Source organism: Topomyia yanbarensis, chromosome 3 (assembly GCF_030247195.1).
Source record: "Topomyia yanbarensis strain Yona2022 chromosome 3, ASM3024719v1, whole genome shotgun sequence".
In the NCBI taxonomy this organism is placed as follows: domain Eukaryota; kingdom Metazoa; phylum Arthropoda; class Insecta; order Diptera; family Culicidae; genus Topomyia; species Topomyia yanbarensis.
The window spans coordinates 74485042-74508027 of NC_080672.1; the positions used below are offsets into that span (position 1 = coordinate 74485042).

The following is a 22986-nucleotide window of genomic DNA, read 5'->3' on the forward strand; positions in this document are numbered from 1 at the left end:
AGCAATGTCACCCAGCGGACACGCCCTCCCTTCCAACACCATCAAAACAACGAACATTTAAAATTGCATACGACAAAATATGTGCAATGTTTTGAAAACAATAAAATGAAATTCAAAACTTTTTGAGCGACTTAGTGGAATGTCACAATTAATCCTGTTAAGACAGATGTTTTCCGTTTAATTCCACTATGGACTATAGTTTTCTATAGTGGAATTAAACGGAAAACATCTGTCTTAACAGGATTAATAAAATGAAGACTACTACCTATCTGCAACAAAATAAAAGTGGAAAAAAATAGCTGCATAACCAAAGTGACTCACTGCACTGTTGACGAATCGCCCAACGAAAATAGCTGATAAGGAACGACAAAAGCTGACCACCGCCCCACTCCGAAGCGAACAGTTACTGTGTTTGGGTGTTCGGGCAGGTTACACACTGATGGAAGCAGCACAAATCGTTCTATTTCTAATAGACCTGAAAACTACCACCCGCACCTACTTGACGCTAGTTAGACACTGAAATCTAAAAAGTCACACGTCTTGCGTGAATGCTAAACAACTGGTTTATACCCAGTGATGTCTCGATAGGACTTATCTAACTAGCATTAAGTTGGTGTTAGTTACTGACGTGGAGATTCCTAAAGAATGAAAAAACATACTTTATGTTAGGTCTTATGTCCTTGTGCACAAAAAAAACTTTTGTCTTGTCCAAAGTTTTTGTCATTTAGAATTTTTCATAGTACCAGGCGTTTGGTTCTTATACCAAAAGACGGTTTCGGTTCATATTCTTCGTCGGCAAACAAAACCTCTGGGTTTACTATCGAGACATCACTCGCTATAAGCCAGTTATTTAGCGTTCACGCAAGACGGGACGTTTTGGATTTTAGTGGCTAACTAGCGCCAATTTGATGCTAGTTTGGACTTATCTCGCTAGCGCTAAGTACATGTTAGTTACTGACGAGGAGAATCCAAAACATTGAAAGTACATATTTTTGTTACATGGCATTATAATTTTCATTTACTCAATAGAACATTCGGATAAAGTAAACTAAACGGCTCGACTAGTGTACGGATTTTTTTTTATTTACCATAATATTCGGGGGACAATCATTATTATATAAATTCAATTCGAAAAAAACACCTTTGTTGCTCACAGTGAATCAGTGCTGATTATTTAAAATCAATTGTTAACCTATCGGATTTTTAACGTGACATGCGGTCCGACGACGCTCTGCCATCCGGTCTACTTCGCTTCGCTAATTTGGTTGCTATCCTACTGTTTTTCGGCGCATGTAATTGTTTTTTATGAGTTTATTGTTTGTCGCTCAATACTGCTACGCTTTAGGGATGTCTGTTTAGCACACTTTTTCCCAGTCTACTTGCTACGGGGTTTTTAAAGTCGTTCTGTTTTTTTTGTTATCGTTCGTTAATTTGTGTTTTTCCTTTGTATTTAAAAACTTATTGTTGCTGATAAGTTTCACATTTCATGTTTTAGCGAATAATTTATTATCCTAGTTGGTTTACGTGTAAGTTTCAAAGTCTTAAGGTGTTTCTGTGTGTGTTAATCTGTGATTTCTGATGCTATAAAACTGCTGACTACGGAATGTGTGATTAACATTTTATGGGCTTATGTGTGGAATACTTCTACAGTATTTAATGTGAGAGATTATTAGTTTATGTTTAATATAGGCATGTTCGTTTTTGTAGGGGAGCTATTTAGGTGATGTTATAAATTGGAACACTTCCTTGTGCAATTTATAACGACAAAAGGGATTGCTCTGTGCTCTAAGTCGGTCATTAAAATTGTTTTAAAAACTTTTTTTTTTCTGGAAATGGAGCCAACCAGCAGTGTTTGCTTGTTACAAAATTCAAGGCTTTAAATCTACATAGTGTTGGGAATGTTTCACTACGGTATCAACTCTCTACTGAAGTACTGAAATTTAAAGTTTTGATTTGTTGTAATCCTCCCACGGTTATCGTCGAACATGGAAGCAGTTTTTGCTCATATCTGTAATACATAAAATATACGTTGGATGATAAGTGAGTGATGGTATATAATTAGACACGTGGATATTGATTGAGGAATTGAATTAAAAGATGTTGTGAAAAAATCATGCTTACAGGTATACCTCGATTGTACGTACATTTTCCCTGGATAGTATTCTTTTCTGTTCGATTTTGTAGACTGAAACAAAATGGGACAAATTTTATGTAGGTGTCACGGGAACTTCTGCAAACTTTTCAGAAGTTTTGTGCAGAAAATATTAAGTAAGCAATAAATGCATCATGAAAATCTATCAAGTATGAAGGAAACCATGCAAGCACTGCAGCGTCCTTCGAATTTCAAAGATTTCGGAAGATAGCTAACTTACAAAGAGATCCTTACAACTCCAGACAGTTTGTGCGAATCTCTGGTTAGTCATAGTGTTTAGCAATGACCCAGAGTATCTCAATGAACTTTACTACCCATGATCGCATATTTGTCCCGTTTTCTATGTCATTTCCTAAGTTTATGGTATCAACCCTTAAGTTTGAGTAAGACGAGTGGATCATCAGTTCACTTGCGAAGGCTATTTGGTATATAAACTCAAAAAACTGCTCATGTTTTAAAGAAGGAATCAACTTTTATGTTTCTGGCAAACTGTTGTTGATGTCAATACCGAGAACGAATGTTTTTCCATAGATGAAGGAGTCGGTGGTGTGGTCTTTTGTTCTCAGCAGACAGGAAACCGGAACATCACAGCAGACTACGGCGATGATGATGTGCTCAATACTCAGACTCTGTGATGGGCCATTGCGGAATCCTTTGTTGGCATTGTAACAAAAGTAAATGGTCTTATAAACATACCTTATACCTTTCGTTGCATTTGATTTTATATTATGTTTGAGTGAATGCGATATTCGGATTAATGACATTAGGACAAGTGGTTTATTCGAGTTAATGGCATTTGGGAAAATGGTCCCTTCTGCTTAATGATATTCAGATAAATGGTTTTCGCGCGAACGTCACTTGGGCAAATGACTTTCGGGTGAATGTTATAGAACCTTATAATTATTGCACACACATTCGATGCCGAATGATATTATACACAGTGTGTATAATATCATTCGGCATCGAATGTGTGTGCAATAATTATAAGGTTCTATAACATTCACCCGAAAGTCATTTGCCCAAGTGACGTTCGCGCGAAAACCATTTATCTGAATATCATTAAGCAGAAGGGACCATTTTCCCAAATGCCATTACACACGTACCTATAATTATGTCAAACGACCACTATGCTAAACGACCATTACGCCAGATGACCATTGTGGTAAATGCACATTATGCCAACTGAAAGCATGTGTCACTTGCTATTATGCCAAATGAACATTATGCCAAACGAATTCCCCAACATACTCCCATCAATTTCCATCACCTACTGACCACCACTTTTCGAATAATACCTATATTGATAATTCTCACTGTTTTATGGTAACCAGAACCACAGTGTTGGTCTTCCAAATGGCGTCAATCATCAATTTTCATCACCTACTGATCACCACTTTTCGAATAATACCTATATTGATAATTCTCACTGCTTTATGACAACTAGAACCGCAGTGTTGGTTTTTAAAATGGCGTCAATCATCAACTTTCATCACCTACTGATCACCACCTTTCAAATGAACCCATATAATAATCGATTTCACTGTTTTGTAGTATCCGGCAGTCACCATCTTGGATGTGAAAGCTTAGTAGTAATCGGAAGCCATATGCTTGGTTTTCAAATTCAAATGGCTTCAATCATCAATTTTCATCACCAACTGATCACTACGATTTTGGTCAATCATCAATAATCGTTATCTACTGACTAGAGTTTCTAGTATCAGCCCTTTTTGGTGAGAACCGGGTTTACGGTATTGATGCCCTCAGTATCGGCCGTGTCGGTGAAATAACGGAACACAATTTTGTTTGTAATAAAGCGAGAAACACTCCATAATGAAATTAAACGGTTAAAAACCTACATGATTTCGTATACAAATTATGTACAATGTGTCCCTTACTTTGGAACAGTATCATTCCAGCAGATTTTTTTCTAATGTGGCACCTTCTTTCATTTCGAGGATAGAATCGATTACTTGTTAGTGGTACAACTTTTCTCGAATTAGATACTAGAAGCCCTTTTCTCAACAGTACGGTTTGCTCAATTGTATTTTCTCTTCTATCACATCTTAAGCACAATTCAGTGCAACTCACTGCACAGCGGACTGATGCAACTGTATGGTTTGCCTGCTTTGACTCTTTTTACATACACCACCCCAACTTTTCCAATTGGCGTAAGATCAGAATTCTCGTCATCCAAAGCAATTCATGTGCTCACCAAATTCTTAATAATTATGTAGTAAATCGGTGCTCGTTCTCATATAGATGAGGATTAAAAAGCATACTGGAAACAGACGTGACAGCGCAAACTAATTATGTCGGCACACAGCAAATAATAGGAACTAATCAGAAAATCGTTTGTGAAACATTCAGAAAAAATCAATTTCCCGTTGTTTTCTGGTCGTTGTTAATACATTGTAATTTAAAACAAATTTAATGGTTAGAACGTATCGTTTGGTGCGACGGGTGTTTTTGTTATATTATTCATGGTTTCATGATTCATTGAATACCAAGATGGCGTCAATCTTCAGCACATTCTAACAAAATTAAACCATATATGATAAACTGCATTAAAAATAGTCTCCACCCCGTGAATGTGGATATCGTTGAATGGATTGAACAAGAGATATATCAAAACATTATTTAGAAGGTGGATGTCTCAGGCAAATTTGTCCAGAAAGTGAAGAGCTGGTGGAAATAAGAACTCGATTTTTTCCACCAGGCGGCGCTAGTACGAATGCAAATGTTCAACACTGACGTTAAAATCATTCTTTATCTTAATAACGAGATTATTGCGAGGTGTACTGTCTTCAGTAAAGTTGCTTGAGAAATCAAAGATTACTAGATGGTGACAGATTAGTTTGGGATACTCTCACTGTGTGGCGCTAGTGAGCGTACCAGTTTACAGCACATTATAGAATATGATACATATCAAGTCTAATAACTTAGAAAGATGGTGAGGAGATTAAGGGCAACGCGATTATGGATTGAGCCCTGTGATGACCGATGTAATGCAAAAAGCCCGCAAAACAGCTGCTTTTTGTGCATCAAATGGGGATGGTCGTTTAATCGACTTTGTATTCTAAACCGGTTTATAATAAATGGCATCAAATATACTAGAAAAACTTGTTTACTTGTGAAAATCGGCTGAAAAATGGCGCAGTTGTTCAATGTTGAAAAAGGATACATCCAGCTGGCGAACCCTGTATCGATGAGACACTGTAACTTCTTTATGACAAGAAATATTTTCAAGTCATCAGTGGAAATTAGTTTCCCTTCACGCATTAGAATGAAGAACCGCATCTTTAACGAACAATGTAAATAGTAACGGACCTAGTGTACTACCTTGAGTAGGGTTACCAACCGTCCTTATTTTAAAGGACATGTCCTTAATTTCTATGATTTGGGAAAGTGTCCTTAATTTTACTTCAAATGTCCTTAGTTTTAGTCAATGGTATATTTGAAATCAATCAGATTAAGTTCGTCCAAGCGAATGAAACATTTTATTCGCCATTTTAGTTGATCACTTCCCTACAGTACATTTGATTTCGAATGTTCAGATTAATTATTCAAAAGCATTGATAAAGTTTATTGATTGAAGTAATGTTTCAAACTAAAAAAATGAGTTTGTCCTCTAATTCAAACCATAAAATTTGGAACATCTCTCATTTTCTAGCTCAGGGTTCTATTCCTCAGGGTAGTCATCTCGGACCATTCATATTTTTGCTCTATTTAAACGACTTAAACTATTTGCTGAAGTACATGAAACTTTCGTTTGCTAACGACTTCAAACTATCAGGAATGCTAAAGATGCAGAATTCTTGCAGCCCCAGTTGGATGTTTTCACCAATTGGTTCTATGCCAATACGATGATGTTAAATGCTCCCAAGTATTCGGTTCGAAAGTTAATTTCGACTACAATATTTCACAAATCGTTCTCAAATGGGACTCGTTTACCTAGATCCCGAACTAAACTTTAAACACCATCTTGAGTACACTATTTCTAAGGCCTTTAAGCAGCTAGGATTCCTTTTTAAAGTCACTAAGAACTTAACGATTTACGAATATATATTGTTTAAAAGTACAATATTGTGATTTGGCCGTTTTACACTCGAAGACGGCAATGTAGTCTGAGCAACTTATAATTAAAATGATATTCAACGTGCTGAAGCCTGTCAGAGCACTTCGTCGACTTCCATGGAGGGGCCAACTGAACCTACCAAGCTACATAGATCGCTGTAAAAACTTACTTGACCTAAAAAAGCTGTAAAAACTTACTTGACCTCGATCTCCTGTCTTTTTTCAATCTAAATATTTATTTGAAACGGCTCGATGCGTTAGCACAACTGAGCCTTGGGTCTTTTATTTTTTTACAATAAGTAAAAATAAAAAAGGAATTAATGTCTATCTGGCAGATCTTGTTGACGCAGTTTGCTACTGCGTGTTGAGATCCTTTTTCTTGGCGGTGAAGCCGCTTGTGGGTCATTTAGTCTACCTTCTCTCGCGTTATCGTTCCCGTTCATGTCATCATCGCTACTTCTTTCTTGTTGTTCACGATCAGAGGTTCTTATTTGTTTCTTGTTCTTACGGGTAGCTGTTGTAAATCCGTCGTCATCGGTATTTGCTTCTTTATTGGTGATGCTAGTTGTTGGTTTGGGAGCGGTTGTCGTGGTCGTTGTATCTGCATTATTGGTGATTTGGATCGTTGTTTTTGGTTTATCTGAAGGTGTCGGTGGCTGCTTGTTAGAGTTGGCTGTAGTAGATGAGTTTTGTCTAGTTGCTTCGGCGCATGTTTTTCCGCAGTGGGCTGTATGGTTACAGAATTGGCATGTTGGGGTCTGCCCGGGATATGTGATAAGTGTTGTTTGCTTATAAGTCACGCCATCCTTCGCTGATTTGCATTCGATAGTCATGTAAGAAGGTATTGGTTTAGTCACTCGCATTCTCACAATACGAACGCCGTTGGGAATGCCGGTGAAAAAATTTATCCAGGTGTCATTCGTAATAGATTCTACCTCTCCATATTGCGACATGATTCGTTTGATGTAATCTTCCCTTGTGCTCGGGGCCAAATCATGGATACGCACGTCCACCATGTCGTTTTCCATATGTACGGGGATCTTGGTTCTTGTGTTATTAAATTCGATCTCGTGTTGCATGTTGTTCTTTGCAATGAAGTTCTCTGCCTGTGCTAAACTTTTAACGTGATCAAAACACAGTTTTTAACGTGGTGCAACTGAATGTACGAAACCTCAGCGAGATCAAGCTCCATTTTAACTTTAACTAACTGTTCCACTTTCTGAACTGTGGGTCTAACACAATTTTTATTAAAGTTGATCGAAATCGTGTTATCCTGTAGCACGGGCACTTTTGTTTCATTTGGCAAACTCATTTCACTCCGTATCCGGGGACATCGATACAATTTGTTTGTGCACTTGTATAGAACAAAAGCTGGCTTGATTCACTGGTGCCTATAGCCTGCTATAGCGTAGCGATTTTTTTGCTTCTGCTTTGTGCGAGGTCAGAAGGAAGACTGAGATGTTTCGGAACCAGTTTTCATTTCCGATTTATTGCAATCTCGAATCGACATCGACATTCGCTTCCGTAGAACAAGTTAAGGATATAACAGACCCTTCATACATTATGTGTCGTCTTTCCAAATACCCCTACAAATTTCAATGCAGATGAGCAAAATTTGTTAGCCTCGGTCAAGATTCAGGATGTCCTTATTTTACTCTTAGCCATCTGGTAACCCTAACCTTGAGGAACTCCGGAACTATTAGAAAAGGATTCAGACACGTTGTCCACCATTTTGCATGACGACCTCGCGGTGTACAAGGTAGGATCGCAGCCAGGGGCAGAATCTCGTGGTATCTACATCCTAGTTTAGTCAGCTTTGCTAGTAATATCTCGTGGTTAAGGCTAGTTTACCGTTCGGAAAACGTGTCACGGGATTTGGGTCCCAAAAGTGACACTTTTCATGAAGTGTAAACCCAACCACGGGAAACATCACAGGATTTTCAAACTCTCCACACAGAAATCCGGCCGGGAACTATTCAACACAAATTGTTTCCGACGGGGAAAATCGAATTTTTATTGGGTTTAAAATTCAGTGCCTTTATGATACTGTTGGTGTTTTTTCGAAGCAGCTGAACTTTTGTTTTGACAGTTTGGAGAGATCTCGGCAGAAAATTTGGCCTGATCAAATCCCGACACAAATCCCGTGACCCATTTCCTGAACTGTAAACTAGCCTTTAACTGTGACGAACGCGGCCTTAAGATCTGTGTAGACCTGGTGTTTCTTGGATATTTTTTCTATGCAAAACGATGTGAAGCTAACTAGATTCGTCTCAACATATCGACCAAGGAAGAATCCGTGGTGACAAGTGCTTATGTGAAGTTTACTAGCAGAAAACAACACGTCGTTGATAAGCGAATCGAAAATTTTTGACGCGACTCTCAGCGAAGTGATTCCCCGGTAGTTCTCGATGTTGCTTATGTGTACCGGAAACATGACTAAACACTTCAAATCATTGGGAAATTTTTGCTGCTGAAGTGACACATTGAAAAGGTGCGTCAGTGGGATCGCTAAAATATCGGAATATTTTTTTCAGATCAGCTGAAGGTATAACACTTAGTCCTGGAGCATAAAACGATTTCGTTTTTTGTATTACAGAGAGAACCGATTGTTCTGAAATGGTGAATACATCCGTATCCACCGCCCTAACGGGAACATCACAGGCCGCCGATGGTAGATGGCGCATCAGTCATGACGACACTCGAGAAGTCGCTGGCAAATAGGAAGCACTTTGTCGCCGTCGTAGTCGCTACTTCGCCATTGTAGACCATCCTGGACGGCAGATCCGTTGCCTTTCTTTTCGTATTAACAAAAGTCCAGAAGCCCTTCGTCGTATGTTTTGTTGGATGCGGTTTACATTTTCTTTGTATAGAAATTTATTGTAACTGCGTTACTCATTACATTATTCTATAGCCTTGATCAATTATTAAGATAAGTGGCTTTTCAAACCACCCTCGTAACTGTGGCGGCCGGAAACTAAAATTGCGGTTTTAGTGATTAGAATAAATGTATTTTATAAATGCTTAATAAACACGTGTGTCCACTACGAACTCTCACGGTACAGCTGGTTTGTTTCGTCGTTTTCCCTTTGATTTTCTACAGCTCTGCTTACCGCATCGAACATTGTTGCACGATCCACCAAGAGTCCGCTTTCAATTATGCTTCAGTGCGAACGTAGAGTAGTTTACTTCTTAATCACGCAACTACGACACGCCTGGAAACCATCTCAGAATCTAGGATGTAGCTCTAATTAACTTGCACAGCCACATATGCATCGGCAAAATTCGCAGTTAAAAGAAACTGGTAATGCCGAGAACCACGCCACAACCTACCCTATTTTAGATTGTGCGGAAAACTGTGTTCCCATTCCCGTTCATGCGCATGCAGCTGATCAACCCTTCGCCCGGGTACCGGCCCGGCCTGCAGCTGAATGGTAGAGGGCGGGCGCGATGAATATTCATCGTAGTGTGCGGTTGCTTTTAAGAATCAAGGGAAATACGCGGGCAAACAAACGGCTTTTGTGATTGCAAAGATACGATGAATTTGCAATTTGCATAACCCACATCCTCCCCCTCCGCAGGGCGCGCGTGGCGATGTCTGGCGGACGGCAAGTGGTGCATTGTTGCCTACGCCCGCTCGTTATGATTGAATGGAAATGAAATGCCAATCCTGTGAGATTTGTGGTATTTTTTTTTGCTGGAAATATGCTTTCCAATAGTGTGACATGTTCGTCATTTGACGTCGATGCAGGCTACCTTTGGTTCAAAGGAAACGCTTGGTAGTTTGTAAATGATAGTGGGGAGCGGGTTGTAGTTTGTAGAATCGAATAAAAATAAAAGAAAGTGTCGAACAGCGGATTCAAGCTCAACAGGTTGCTTCTAGATTTAGTTCTTATAAGGAAGACACCCGTCATTCAGTCAGTAGGTAAAACAAACCTTCTAGCGAACCAGTTCGTCATAAGAACACGATAGGTTTTTTTTTGCTCGGATGTCTTTTACCATTTTTCACCATGTTCTTTTCGTTCTGTTTACTCGGCATTGATCCTCCCTGAGGAGCGTGCAAGTTTTTGCGCTCGTGTCACTGGTTGTGTATATCCGCACCGTAGCATATTTTCACAGTCTTTTGGGCTTTTCGAGAGGGAAATGTTTCATTTTGAGACAGTTTTTGTGCGTGCATACTTGGGTTTGGCTGTGCGGTGCCGCTCTACGGTTGAAGTGATATGGGTATATGTTTTTGGGGAGTATTTTCAGAAGATTCCTCTGAAATAAAAAACGAAGCTTCCCCACTTCGTTATTCGTGGAAGGATACGCCTTAGTAACGCAACTGGGAATGTACCTAGCTCGCCATAGGAGCCACAAAAAGCTTCCAAAAGTGGCTCGTTAAATTTACTCTACATGTAGATATAGCTCTTAAAGCGTCCGGGTTGGTCACAAAGCTGCAAAATATAGCACTTACACTGCAGTAGCGTTTTTTGCTCGTGTTCTATGCGACAGGGAACAGTAACTTGCTGGTTACGAACATAACATTGTAGCACTTTGTTCGGATGTATTATACGTTAAAGTCGGAGAACTCGTTAGTGCACATTGTATGGAATCTAGTATTGGAAAATATTACATTTTTTACAAAGGTATGCAATGGCGGTAGTGTTTTTTTGTAACGTTGGTTTGGTGTACTGGATAAATTAGCAAGACTCGTGGGTTTAGTTATTATCTCTATGTTGACGTTTTTGTAGTTTCAGAGCTTAATTTGTTTCCAAATAAAGTGCCTTTCGTTTCACGTAAACTAGATCACAAAATTAAACATTGTTCAGAACCAACTGTGTATGCTCGCGAACTAGTCCAAATCACTACTTTGTGAAACATGATCTAGTTAAAAAATCCAATACTATACTCAGAGAGAAAAAATTAATCATGATTAAAAAAAACTCAATTATATATCGATGTTTCCAGTTCGAGTCCTAGGGAGCAAATTTGAAACGCACAGCCACCATCCACCAAATAATGTAAACCGCGTTCACTAATGTGAAACAAAAATATTTTAGTTTTTCGATATGATTTCTAGATATAAATTAACGCTAAATATTGTGAACTCGACCAACTAATATGGTAATAATTTGGATTGTGTTGTTGACATCGTAATAATCGGCACCATGTTCGTTAATATGCTGGTGCGTTACCGTTATTTTATAATCACGTAAATACGAACGTGTGGGCATTATCGCGTATTCTAAAGCTTTGAATTATGAACATTTCCTGAAAAAAAAAATGTTTTTCAGCCATGCCACACCCGTAATCAAAAATGCGGCGCGTTACCAAAAAAAATCCTTTCATATTATTCCATTTTATACTTCATCAGGCATTCTACCCATACCGGCATACCTGTCCAAAATCAACCAACACGACGACGCGGGCAGCGAATCCGGCGGTGTGGGTGGGAGTGTGTATGGATAAACATTTTAATTGTACTAAGGTCATCTGCCTGTTCCGTGCTTTGCGGCGGCCTGCGTCGTCGTCGCGTCGCTTACTTGTCCAAATTGCGATGGCAACCAGGTGAGAGGGTAAATAAAACGTCAAAAATGTCGAGAGGCCCGTAAAACATGTCCGAGTATAACGTGACAGGTGTACTAATGGATTCTTGCGGCCCGTTGCACACTGGGAGGAAATTGTGTCAAAGTGTATAGGAATTCGAGTGAATCGTATTTCAGTACGCTTATTCCTTTTGAGCTTGATACGGGGTTCGAACGGCATCTACTTTAAGCGATGAGGTAAGAAGATTGTGAATTATTGAAAAGTATTTTATTGAAGTTATAAAAGTCCAAGCGAACCGACGTGTGTTCTCATATCTAGAGGACATCATTGAAGATCAAATTATTTCTAAGAGGAGCTAAGAAAGTAGTTTTTCAAGGAGGTTTCGACATTGAACTAGGCTTCACATAGCTAGGGTTGGAAATTTTCAGAAAAAAATGAAAAAGCAACTACATCAGCGGCTCTTTCGTAAAGTTTAAATAAATTGATGAGAAAATGTTAAAGATACCGGATGGAGCGTAGCTTCTGGTTCGCTGCTTCCGGTTCGCTGAAAACTCGATTACCCATCGCTGGCGCTTCACTCGACTTATTCGCATCCAGTCCCTGTCGGGGGAACTAGTCTGCTCAAGGGCTTTGGTCTGGCGATTCCAGATGGTTCGTTGTTCCCGCTACACTGGCACCTCCACCAAAGCTATGGTTGCTCTCACAGTCTTCCCCTTAGCATAATCGTCGTGACTTTAAAAGTTGGAGTCGACACATATTCGTGATTTTCGCCTGTTGCTGTCTTTCGGCTGCTAATCAACACCAACACTGTTTTATAACGGGCAATCGTCTCCGTGGCGAGTGCCTTCACCTCTTCTAGTGATTCTCCGATTACTTGGAATACCACATCATCCGCAAAATCGAAAATCGTTCCATCTCTGGGAAGGTTCAGCTTCAATATTCCATCGTACATCGTACACTGCGTTCCACAGCGTTCCGAACCACGGAACGTCAGTCGGAACGTCAAGGTATTGGTCTTCGAGTGTGAGACGTAAAGTCGGATGGTGACGAACATACTTTACTAGCGGGACGAGGACGGCAGACATATGTGGCGAATGATCTCTAGCTTTAACGAAGCGCAGATCCAATTTTTTGTTCTCGTTGTGCTGTTAATATACAGAAATGTGGCCTTACCCTAGCTGTCCAAAAGAGTAATGCTGCGAGTTAAAAATCTTATCGGCCGTACCCTATCTGTCAAACTGGAAAATAGCGAATCGCATATTTCCATTGATTTATCCAGTGTGCCTCAAGGTAGCACCTTCGGACCCTTTCTCTGTTATTTATTCTTCAATGACGTTTGCTGTGGCCGCATCACGTATTTCGGAAATATAAAACGTGTGTGCCAATAGGCTCATGACCCTACGTACCCAAGAGCGGCCGAAAACATTATGGTACGAGAATTCCAACTAAACGCACACACACAAGCATACAAATTTATTTCAACGCTAACCTGTACAAACTCACAAACAACAGACGTCACACCCTGCAGTATTGAACAAAGTTTCAAATTGCGCAGCGCACGATAAACTTTGCACACAGCAAGGAAACAGGTGCAAGTTGCACATGATTCTACTGCGTGTGCAGAAATGCCTTAGCGTCTACCGCCTATTTTACCGTCCAAACCGGACGATGCAGTCATGACTCAAACAGACACGCGGTATCTTTATTTATTATGGAAAGTAGAAAACGACCGGATGGATTTTCGGCTTTCACGGTCTAGAAAATAAGAACAGCTGTTGTATACTGCCCGACGTTTCGACCACTGGTTTTGGCCTTATATTTCCCTTGAAAAAGGCCAAAACCAGTAGCCGAAACGTCGGACAGTATACAACAGCCGTTCTTATTTTCTAAACCGTGAAAGCCAAAAATTCACGTTATTTATAATCTCGTTGTATTTGATTGAGTCGCTAGGTGCTCCCTATTGACGGCTCTGCCCGGAAAAGACTGACGCGTGTATGGTAGTTTTCACGTTTTCCGAGATCTAGTCATTAGCGTTCAAAATAGTATACTATTGGAATACATAAACAGTATAGAAATAAAATCAAATTTCAGTTAATTCAAAATGATTTGTTGATAAAAACGATGTAAATTCATCCATAAATAAAGTCATTAGCGTTCAAAATAGTGATGCAGAAACTTTTGGATTTTAAAATGAGATAGTGTAGTAAGACATTTTCTATGTCAAAAACGACTTTCTGAAAACTCTCATTGCACATTTCATCGGATAGAGGGCGCCGTCACAAACTTTTCAATAAATTAGGATATAATTAGGACAGGTTAAGAAGAAAGTAAGTGCCTGTTCTATAACTTTGTAGAAGGTACCTAATTTTTATCTCTTTCCATTGGGAATCGAGCACTACCACCATGCGCGGTTAGTCTCTATGCAAAACTGACTCAGACATTACTTTGTTAAAAGTTCAATAACTTCTCTCAATAAAATTGGATTAAGTTGTAGTGTTCGACAAAGTTATGGGAAATAAAATTATTTATCTTACTTTTGCTTGCAGTAATTTTTCATGCAGTGCCACCTAGATATGAAAATGTAAACTAGTTGGGCGGTAGCTAGACTTGTCCGATTTGGCTTAAATTTGGAGCAGATACTCCTGACAACGCAATGAAACATTAGAGGTCATAAATAGGCAACTTGTGAATGCGACTAAAATGTAGCGACTGGTTGCATCTTCAAGTTTGTAAGTTGGGATTAATATCTCGATTTCAGCGCTTCAGTATGCAGCCGGATTTTTTATTTGATTATAGAGGTTTTAATCTTAAGGAGATTCGCCTCATTATAGATTAGAATCATCTTTTTAGATGAATCTCTAACCCTATGTGCGGGGTTGGGAATCGAACCCAGATGAGCTGCGTTAAAGGCTTTACCAACCAATTTACCAACCACGCTATGTCCGCACCCTCTGCCGGCTTATTCATACACATCCTTATGGTACACTTAAGAACGTAACCTTAGAGAGCAACGATTCATGTCAATTACTAAACGCGTACCGAAGCATCGTCTTTCGATCTTTTTTATTCGCTATGGAATAAAAAGAGAGAAATGATCAGAAATCAGAAATAAAAGGGAGGAATAACAGGGTCGGATCCGAACGTTTTGAACAATTTTAAATTGGTTTCAATTATAAATTAGTTCTAAACTCAAAATCATATCAAACCAAATCTTTCACTGATTTTCATTAAATAAGGTTATTAAGTATCACGTATTGTACAACGCTTATTTGAAAATCGAAATTTCAGACGACCGCCGAATTCCGGATCCTGAGAAGCAGAAAGAATCCATTGGAATCGACCCAAGAACGCCTGTGTCGTCTTTTCCATAGACTCTATTCAAATACTTTTGAAATTGCGCTCCGATCCTTACAGTCTGATACAAAGAAAACAGGTTCGAAAGCACTTTTCGTCCTCGCTATTTTCAAAACCTTGATGCATTAAGTGCTACAACTTTTCAAAAATATAGTAAAACGATCCGAACCCTGCAATCAAATGAACAAGCCTTGTTTTCAAGAAGCCGAGCACCTCTGTCATTCTTGACGGTGAGTGTGAAGAAAAAATCAAGAGCCAATTATTTTTAATCAATAATCAGTTTTTGCTTGAGTACTTGTTTGGCAAATGTTATGTGAGACTTTTTGCGAAGCTTTGAAATGACCATTTTCATTGATATCTTCCCTGTGGGTGAAGGGAGAACAGTGAGTCTAGTTATGTACGGTATGCAAACCCAAGACATGTTGTCTTCAAATGAATTGAAATTGAGTTGTCACCTTCTATTCGACAGTTTTCACGATGCCACCCGCGTTTCGGCTTTGTAAGGCCAAACTGGTGTTGAAGGGGGTCAATTGTGGTTGTTTTCCGTATTTTTAATGATCACATTATAAGCATTTCGGTTAAAAATCAGCTGACAGCGTCAATGGATTATTAGAATAGAATATTCATATACAATGAAAGTGTTCATTTCAGTATCGTTTCAGATATTAATATATTGCAAAAATACGCGGGCAAATTGTTGTCTGCTTAACACGGAAAAACATTCTTATGGCTCTAAACCAAATGTATGTGGAAACAAAATCATTATACAAGATCCACCCAATGTAACTTATTTTATATAAAAATCTAATAAATACGCTTAATACGCCTCGACTTCGTACTTTCCGTAAGGAATCGAAAGTCTTTTTATAATGTTTAAATCCACTTGATGCAAACATTATATTAGAACGGGGCTGGTTGATGGAACGATGGCTTCAATCGAGCTAACACCTACCAAAATTCTGTAATTAAGTTATTTGCATGAATAAATAAATGGAAACATCTTGATTTCTGTTAACCGCTGCCAGCCAGTGGGTGTTAGGATGATTAGGACACACAGTATTTGTTTAGTAAATCGTATTTTAATTTTCTGTTTGACACTTTAGTATTTCATTAGCACCGAAAAAGTTCATATCCCAATAGCACCAAATAAGGTTGTTCATAAAATCTCGACGAAATAAAGCGTTCATCTGTGCTAATCTAAAACGACAACGCTCTAGAAACGCAATATTTTAATGTTTATGAGATTATTTCATTGGCCAGAAACAGCTAGAGCTGGCTAGTGTCAGAGACATAACCGCGAGGTTGATAAGACTACTCGATGGCATGAAAACCACATGATAGCAATTCCAACAGTCAACTAGCAATTCGTCCACACATACCGTAGCTGACAAAAGTATTGCAAGAGCCACGATGAGACGTTGTTTTTTCTTCCATTTGTTGGAAGTCAGTGATGCTGAAATGATTGTGCTCACTCATATTTATAGATTCGAGTTACTTTGGTATTGTCATTATTGAACCATTTAACAAATTTCTGAATATATTTGCGAACAAACTACAAAAACTCTTGATAAATGGATTGAAAATAAAAAAAAAACTAACCAAAAAAAAATGTTTTTCTCGTATTCTGAGATCTGTCGCGTAGAGCAGCACACAACGCTAACTAGAAACTACTTTTGCAGTTCTCATGTGAACGATAAAGTTTTATTTTGAGGGATTATGAAATAAGGCAGCTCGTATCGTGTCTTAAAGATTGGGTTGCCTTTCCTGAACATCATTCGGTGTCGTTGCACGAGGCGTTTTAGTATCATTACTGAGCAGTACTGTCACTCCATTACCTAATGGAAATTCAAAACAAGATAAGTAATTGCATTACTTTGTAATGCTTCTATACTGCCGTTCTATGCATAATTGTCCCATGTATATAGGGAACCCCATAGAACATGGGACAATTATGCGAATAACGGCAGTGTAGTTCTATTATAACGGTCTGAAGCTGCATGAGACAAAGGTGCATTATCCTTTATCCCAACTTTTGATTTTCCCGTATTTGATCAAACTTTCCCAGCATCCAGTAAGTTTCCTACATTTTGCCCAGTGTGCGTTGTCTGGCACAGTACCCGGGTCGGCCCGAGATGGTCCCGGGTGGATGAATGATTCATGAAGGCCGGGATGGAAAATATTCCGTAGGAAAAGACGGCTACCGCTAGTGGCTGTTTGAACAAACTAATAAGCTCATCATTCGGGGTGAAATGTTCGCCATGGGATAGAAGGGACTTTAATAACATTCGGTAGTCAAGTTGCGGCTTTCTGCATATCGACTACGTCGCACCCTGCGAACAAAAAACTGCTTCTGTGTTCGTGCACGAATGTCACTGAATTAATTTCTCCATGTACTATTACTCAACTAAATTAAGGCAATCCGTATGGGCAGAGATTATTTTACAATTTCGTTACGTTCTCTGTGCTGTATTTTGCTTCGTTTAAATCAACTGCTACTGTATAGCCGTAAAACTTTTGATTCTCATTAACATCATAGAGTTTAGATTATCAATCAATGACTCCGCCCTTCCTGTATTTAGGTGGTATCACACGTTCCAATAACCAACAACAATATCTACAAAAGATTTGAATCTCAATTGACACTTGAACTAATTCTACTTCTGACAAAAATTGATCTGATAAACCAAATATCATATGTTTGACGTTTCGCCTCTGTTGGAATTGTCCGCGGAAGTATCGCTACGATCGGCTACTGCTGTTGTTGCTGCTGCTGCTGCAACCGCTACGGATGCGGTGTTTCTTGAAGCATTCGTACTAATTTGCTGTTGGAATGTGGCTAGTGTCCGGGGATCCAGTTCAAGTATGATTTGCTTACCACTGTTGCTGCTGCTGCTGCTGTTACTGCTGCTTCGATTCGCACTGTCCAGTTCGTCCGCTGCCGCCGGGAGGTAACGGATGACGTTACCGCCAACGTCACCACCGACACCACCTAAACTGCCCTCCACACAATAATTACTGTCATCGTTATCATTATCATCACCATCGTTACCGTCGTCGTCACCCCCGGGGATGTTGTGTACGATACTCGGGATGGAGACCTTCTGCTTGGCGATCAACTTTAGCAGCTCAATTGCGTCAAGAGCCTGTCGTTTTTCATGCAGGATTCTGTTCGGAAGAGGCGGAAAGAAGAGTGGGTGGAGAATGCGTAATTGGATGTATTAGCAACAGGCAGCAACAGTTAAACTACTAAATGGTTAACGACATGTTAGCAAAGCCCCTGTGTAAATGCGGTCCAACTGGTTAGTATTTGTTAGTGTATCTACGAAACCCAAGTTTACAACTTACATTAAATTATACTCTAGATAAATAAACAAATAAATAAATAAAAACAAGCAGACCCCTACGGAGAGTTAATTTAAAACAATCCAAGTCAATTCTAAGTCATAAGCAGTACCGGGTTATGAATTTTCTGAACATTTTATTTTAATTTTGCTCTGACTTCGTTACATTTTGACCTATTTGGATGGTCTTTAAGAGATCTGGAATTTGGTTCAGTTTCTGTGTCCCTATTAGCATTCAAATCCGTTGACCGGTTCCGGAATTATTTGGGTTCTCGTGGGGTATATTCGATATCCAAGTGGGGTAGCGGACGAGTTTTGAAGAAATATCTCATACATTAAAGTAGATTTTTTTTGAAATTGCCTGCATATCGCGCTATTTTCTATTGATTCTTCACAATGGCCATCAATTGGCCCAATCTTGGCAGCTGGAAAACTGTTCCGAGAGAACCTTACAAAATGTATGTACTTTGTTATTATTCCAGCTGTTTGGATTAACAGATTTACACGAAATGCGAAGTTCTTCAAATCATATGCTCCTCCTACAGCTTTATTAATCTCGGTATGGCCATTCCGGCACTGATTGCGGCTGGAAACAAACAAGGACATTTGACGCCATTTTGAAAACCAAGATGGCGGTTTCCAGCTACCACAAAGCAGTGAAAACCATCATCAATATGAGCACCACTTGAGAGGGATGGTGAGCAAACGCTGGAAATTTATGATTGACGCACTTCTGAAAATTAAAATGGCGGTTTCCAGTTACCACAAAATATTGGCATCATTTGAAAGGAGGTGGTCAGTAGACAACAACAATTGATTTTGATGCCATTTTGAAAACCAATATGGTGGCTTCCGGTAACCACAAAACAGTTCAAACCATCATCATTTGAAAGCTAGTAGTGAGTAGAAGATCGAAATTGAAAATTGATGCAATTTTGAAAACCAAAATGGCGGCTTTTAGTTAGCACGAAACAGTGAAAAACATTGTCAATATGGGTATCGATTGGAAGGGGATGGCCAGTAGAAGATAGCAATTGATTACCACAAAATAGTGTAAACCATCATCAGTATGAGTGTCTTTGTAAAGGGGATAGTCAGAAAAAGACCGAAATTGTTGATTGACGCCATTTTGAAAACTAAGATGGCGGCTTCCAGTTGCCACAAAACAGTGAAACCCATCATCAATGTCGGAGTCATTTGAAAGGAGGTGGTTAGTAGAAGACAAACCCCGATGGTGAATCATGCACTATACTTGATGTTATACAGGCGTTCAACTGTACAGTGGCGATATGAGTACTTACAATCCTGTTCACATTTGAATTAACAAGCTCTATTCGGACTGGCTCTTCATTTTCATTCCCACTTGGAACAAAATATAACATATTTGAATGAAAACTAGCTAGTTTTAAGTTGCGATTGACAGCCTATCTAAATAGCTAATGCTATAACTTACTAATCTTGTTATGATGTTAGGATTACAGTGGAGACCCGTTTTTATCAGCCCCTTGTCAATGTCTCCGTTGATAAACGGAGACATTGACAAAATCGGGACATATATTTTTCTTTCGTTTAAAAAAAACAGAAGCTCTTATAATATTCTTCCTTAGTCCCTAGATATAGCTTCGTAACCCTTTCCGATTATTTAGTTTAAATTTCCCTTAAGGGATTATTGCGGATCTCTAATATAAGAAAAATATGCTCAAGGAAGGATTTATTCGAATCCAACTTGGTTTGTCTGTTAGAGCCCATCAAACTACTAACTATCAATTTTCATATGATGCTGACAAAATCGGGTAAAAAACTGACAAAATCGTTTGTAGACAAAATCGGGGGCTGATAAAATCGGGTCCTCGCTGTATTAGAAACAGCATTTTCATATATCTACTTCTCGTACATATGATTGGTTACTAGCAGCTGGACATAAACAACTAAATTATATGTTATGTAACAGTCCACGGAACAAAAACCAAAACTAATAAAATAATATTCCTAATTTTCTTGAATGTACTTCACATAAAAATTTCAAGACCATGCGCAGGGTTGCATGAAAGTGGAAATGATTAGAAATACATGCTTAATTTGTTAACTTATTCAAAAGAACTGTTTATCACGAATCTGCGAAAAACATTCTGAGTTCCGTGAAACTGTCCATGTGAATCACGTGAAAATATGAAGATAATCCATAAAATTGCATATTTCATGCATTAAATCATGAAATTAAAAACGTATTTTATGATTTTAGGAACTATTTTACAATCGCGAATAATGAACCAGTTCACAAGGCTGGAATGGATCCAAGAATAACATTCCCAGTTTCATGAAATGGTTCATGAGAAAACATCACCACTGTTTAAATTTTGTGATCTAACTCAAAGCCACGATCAAGACGTAATAAATCATGAATCAGTTAGTAGAGTTATGGATATAATCACGAGTGAACATTTGGTTTATTTTTACTCATTCATAAAGTTGTAAACTAGTTCACGGACAGAAAAACGATTTTATAACGACATAGTGGAAACCGTAAATGAAATTCACAAAAAAAAACAATAATCTCCATACTCCAAAACGTTATGCAAGCGCTAAGGAAGGAAATAGAACACAATTATAAAACAAATGAATTGTGTGCATGGTCCTGTTTTTGTTACGTAAAATTAAATCAGAATACATTCACAAATCTGGGGACATTTTTTTCCGTTCGGCGTCTTCAACATAAATACAACAGAAGAAAAACGAGAAATCGGAATCTGAGTGAACTTTTATCATAGTAGTTTGTCTTCTTTTGGTAAAGGCAAAAATATTGGGAATATTCGAGTTCGTAAATAATCGGCGTGGGAAAAAGGTTCGGTGGCGAGCCACTGGCCTATCGTTCGGTGTCAACGTATATTGAAAATTACCGGCGCCGACACACTTGTCTATCTGGAAGTCGCCATCTTGCTCTTCAAAATGGCCTATTTCTGTCTTCTACTGACCTTCCCCTTTCAAATGACACCCATATTGATGATGGTTTTCACTGTTTTGTGGTAACCGTAAGACGTCATTTTGGTTTTAAAAATGCCATCAATCGCCAATTTTCTTCTGCTGACCACCCGCTATACAATGATACCAATGATTTTCACTGTTTTGTGGTAACCGGAAGCCGCCATCTTAGTTTTCAAAATTGCATCAACAATCAATTTCGGTCTTCTATTCACTACTCGCTTCTAAACAACATCTATATTGTTGATGGTTTACACTGTTTTGTGGTAACTGGAAGCCGCCATCTTGGCTTACAGAAGGGCGTCAATCATCAATTTCTGGCTTTTGCTAACCATCTCTCTTAAATGATACCCATATTGATGATGGTTTTCACTGTTTTGTAGGCAACCGCAAACCGTCATCTTGGCGTTCTGAATTGCATCGAATGTCCTTATTTGATTCCACCCGAAACCAGTGCCGGAATGGCCATACCGAGGTTGAGGGAGTTGTGGGAGTGCATGAGTTGAAAAATTTCGCATTTCGTATAAATTTAAGAGTCCAAAAAGCTGAAATGATAGAAAAGTATAGGTATATATTATCTATGGTTCTCCCGGAACAGTTTTCCGGTGGCCAAGATTGGTCCAATTCATGTCTATTGTGAAGGATCGATGGAAAAAAGCCATATGTAGACCAATTAAAAAAAATCTACTTACGTGTATGATATGTTTCTTCAAAACTCGTCCGTCACCCCACTTGGATGCCGGATATACTTCACGGGGAACCCGAATAATTCCGGAACAAGTCAACAGGTTCAAAAGTTAATCATGACACGGAAACTGTACTAAATTCCAGATTTTTTGAAGCTGGTTCCATTCAAATCGGTCAAAAATTGACGAAATGAGAGTAAAATTAAAATTAAATTTCCAGAAAAATAATATCCTGGTCCTGTAAAGGGTAAAGTAAGGTTGAATTTAATGATAAGAGGACGGGTTACCAAAAATTGGAATCCATTGGATTTGATTTTGTGGTAGCGAGGTAATTCGCAGATCTCATGACAAAGTCATATGTTCATATGATACCCAACAAAAACAATAGCTGAACAAGCCTTTATTACGAAGGAATAAGCTGAATAATAACTGATCTAGCCTTTATCCAGCTAAATTGTTTGTTGGGTAACCACATAGATTTGAAAATGGGATTCGAAGATTGACTTGCTAGCGTCAAAACTGACGTTGAGACATCCGATTTGTTTGCGATGTTAGATGGATGTAAACAGGGTGATGTATTCCGTTATTCAGCATAACGTAGGGTTTGTGAAAAACCAGATCCATCATAACAAAGTGGGGTTCGCTATAAGCGATTATAAGCCAATGTGTTTGGTATCTTCAATCTGCTATACAACAAGTGCTGATGATGAAATATGTAGTGCTGTGATCGAGTAGCACAAATTAATCTTCAGAATAAACGTACAGTAACTATGAATCGATACCGCCTTGTGCAGGAAGGAAAAGCTTCCATAGCTTTGGTTCAAAAACCGTATTTCCATAAAGAAAACTTCTATCTTGTAAAGCTACTTAACCC

General features: G+C 38.8%; 1 protein-coding gene across 2 annotated transcripts in view; it reads right to left on the minus strand.

The window, feature by feature from the left end:
* Window positions 1-1064: 1064 nt before the first annotated feature.
* LOC131690445 (DNA fragmentation factor subunit alpha-like) overlaps window positions 1065-22986 on the minus strand; it is a 177714-nt gene continuing 155792 nt past the window's right edge. Inside the window, exons 4-5 of one of the 2 annotated variants that reach the window (XM_058976220.1) lie at window positions 17982-18271; window positions 1065-2008 (exon numbers count right to left, since the gene is read on the minus strand). In XM_058976220.1, the coding sequence (XP_058832203.1) occupies window positions 1974-2008; window positions 17982-18271 (325 nt within the window). In that variant the 3' untranslated portion in view covers window positions 1065-1973. Of the gene's footprint in view, window positions 2009-10339; window positions 18272-22986 lie in introns of those variants that run through there. The other variant, XM_058976219.1, reaches the window with a different exon arrangement.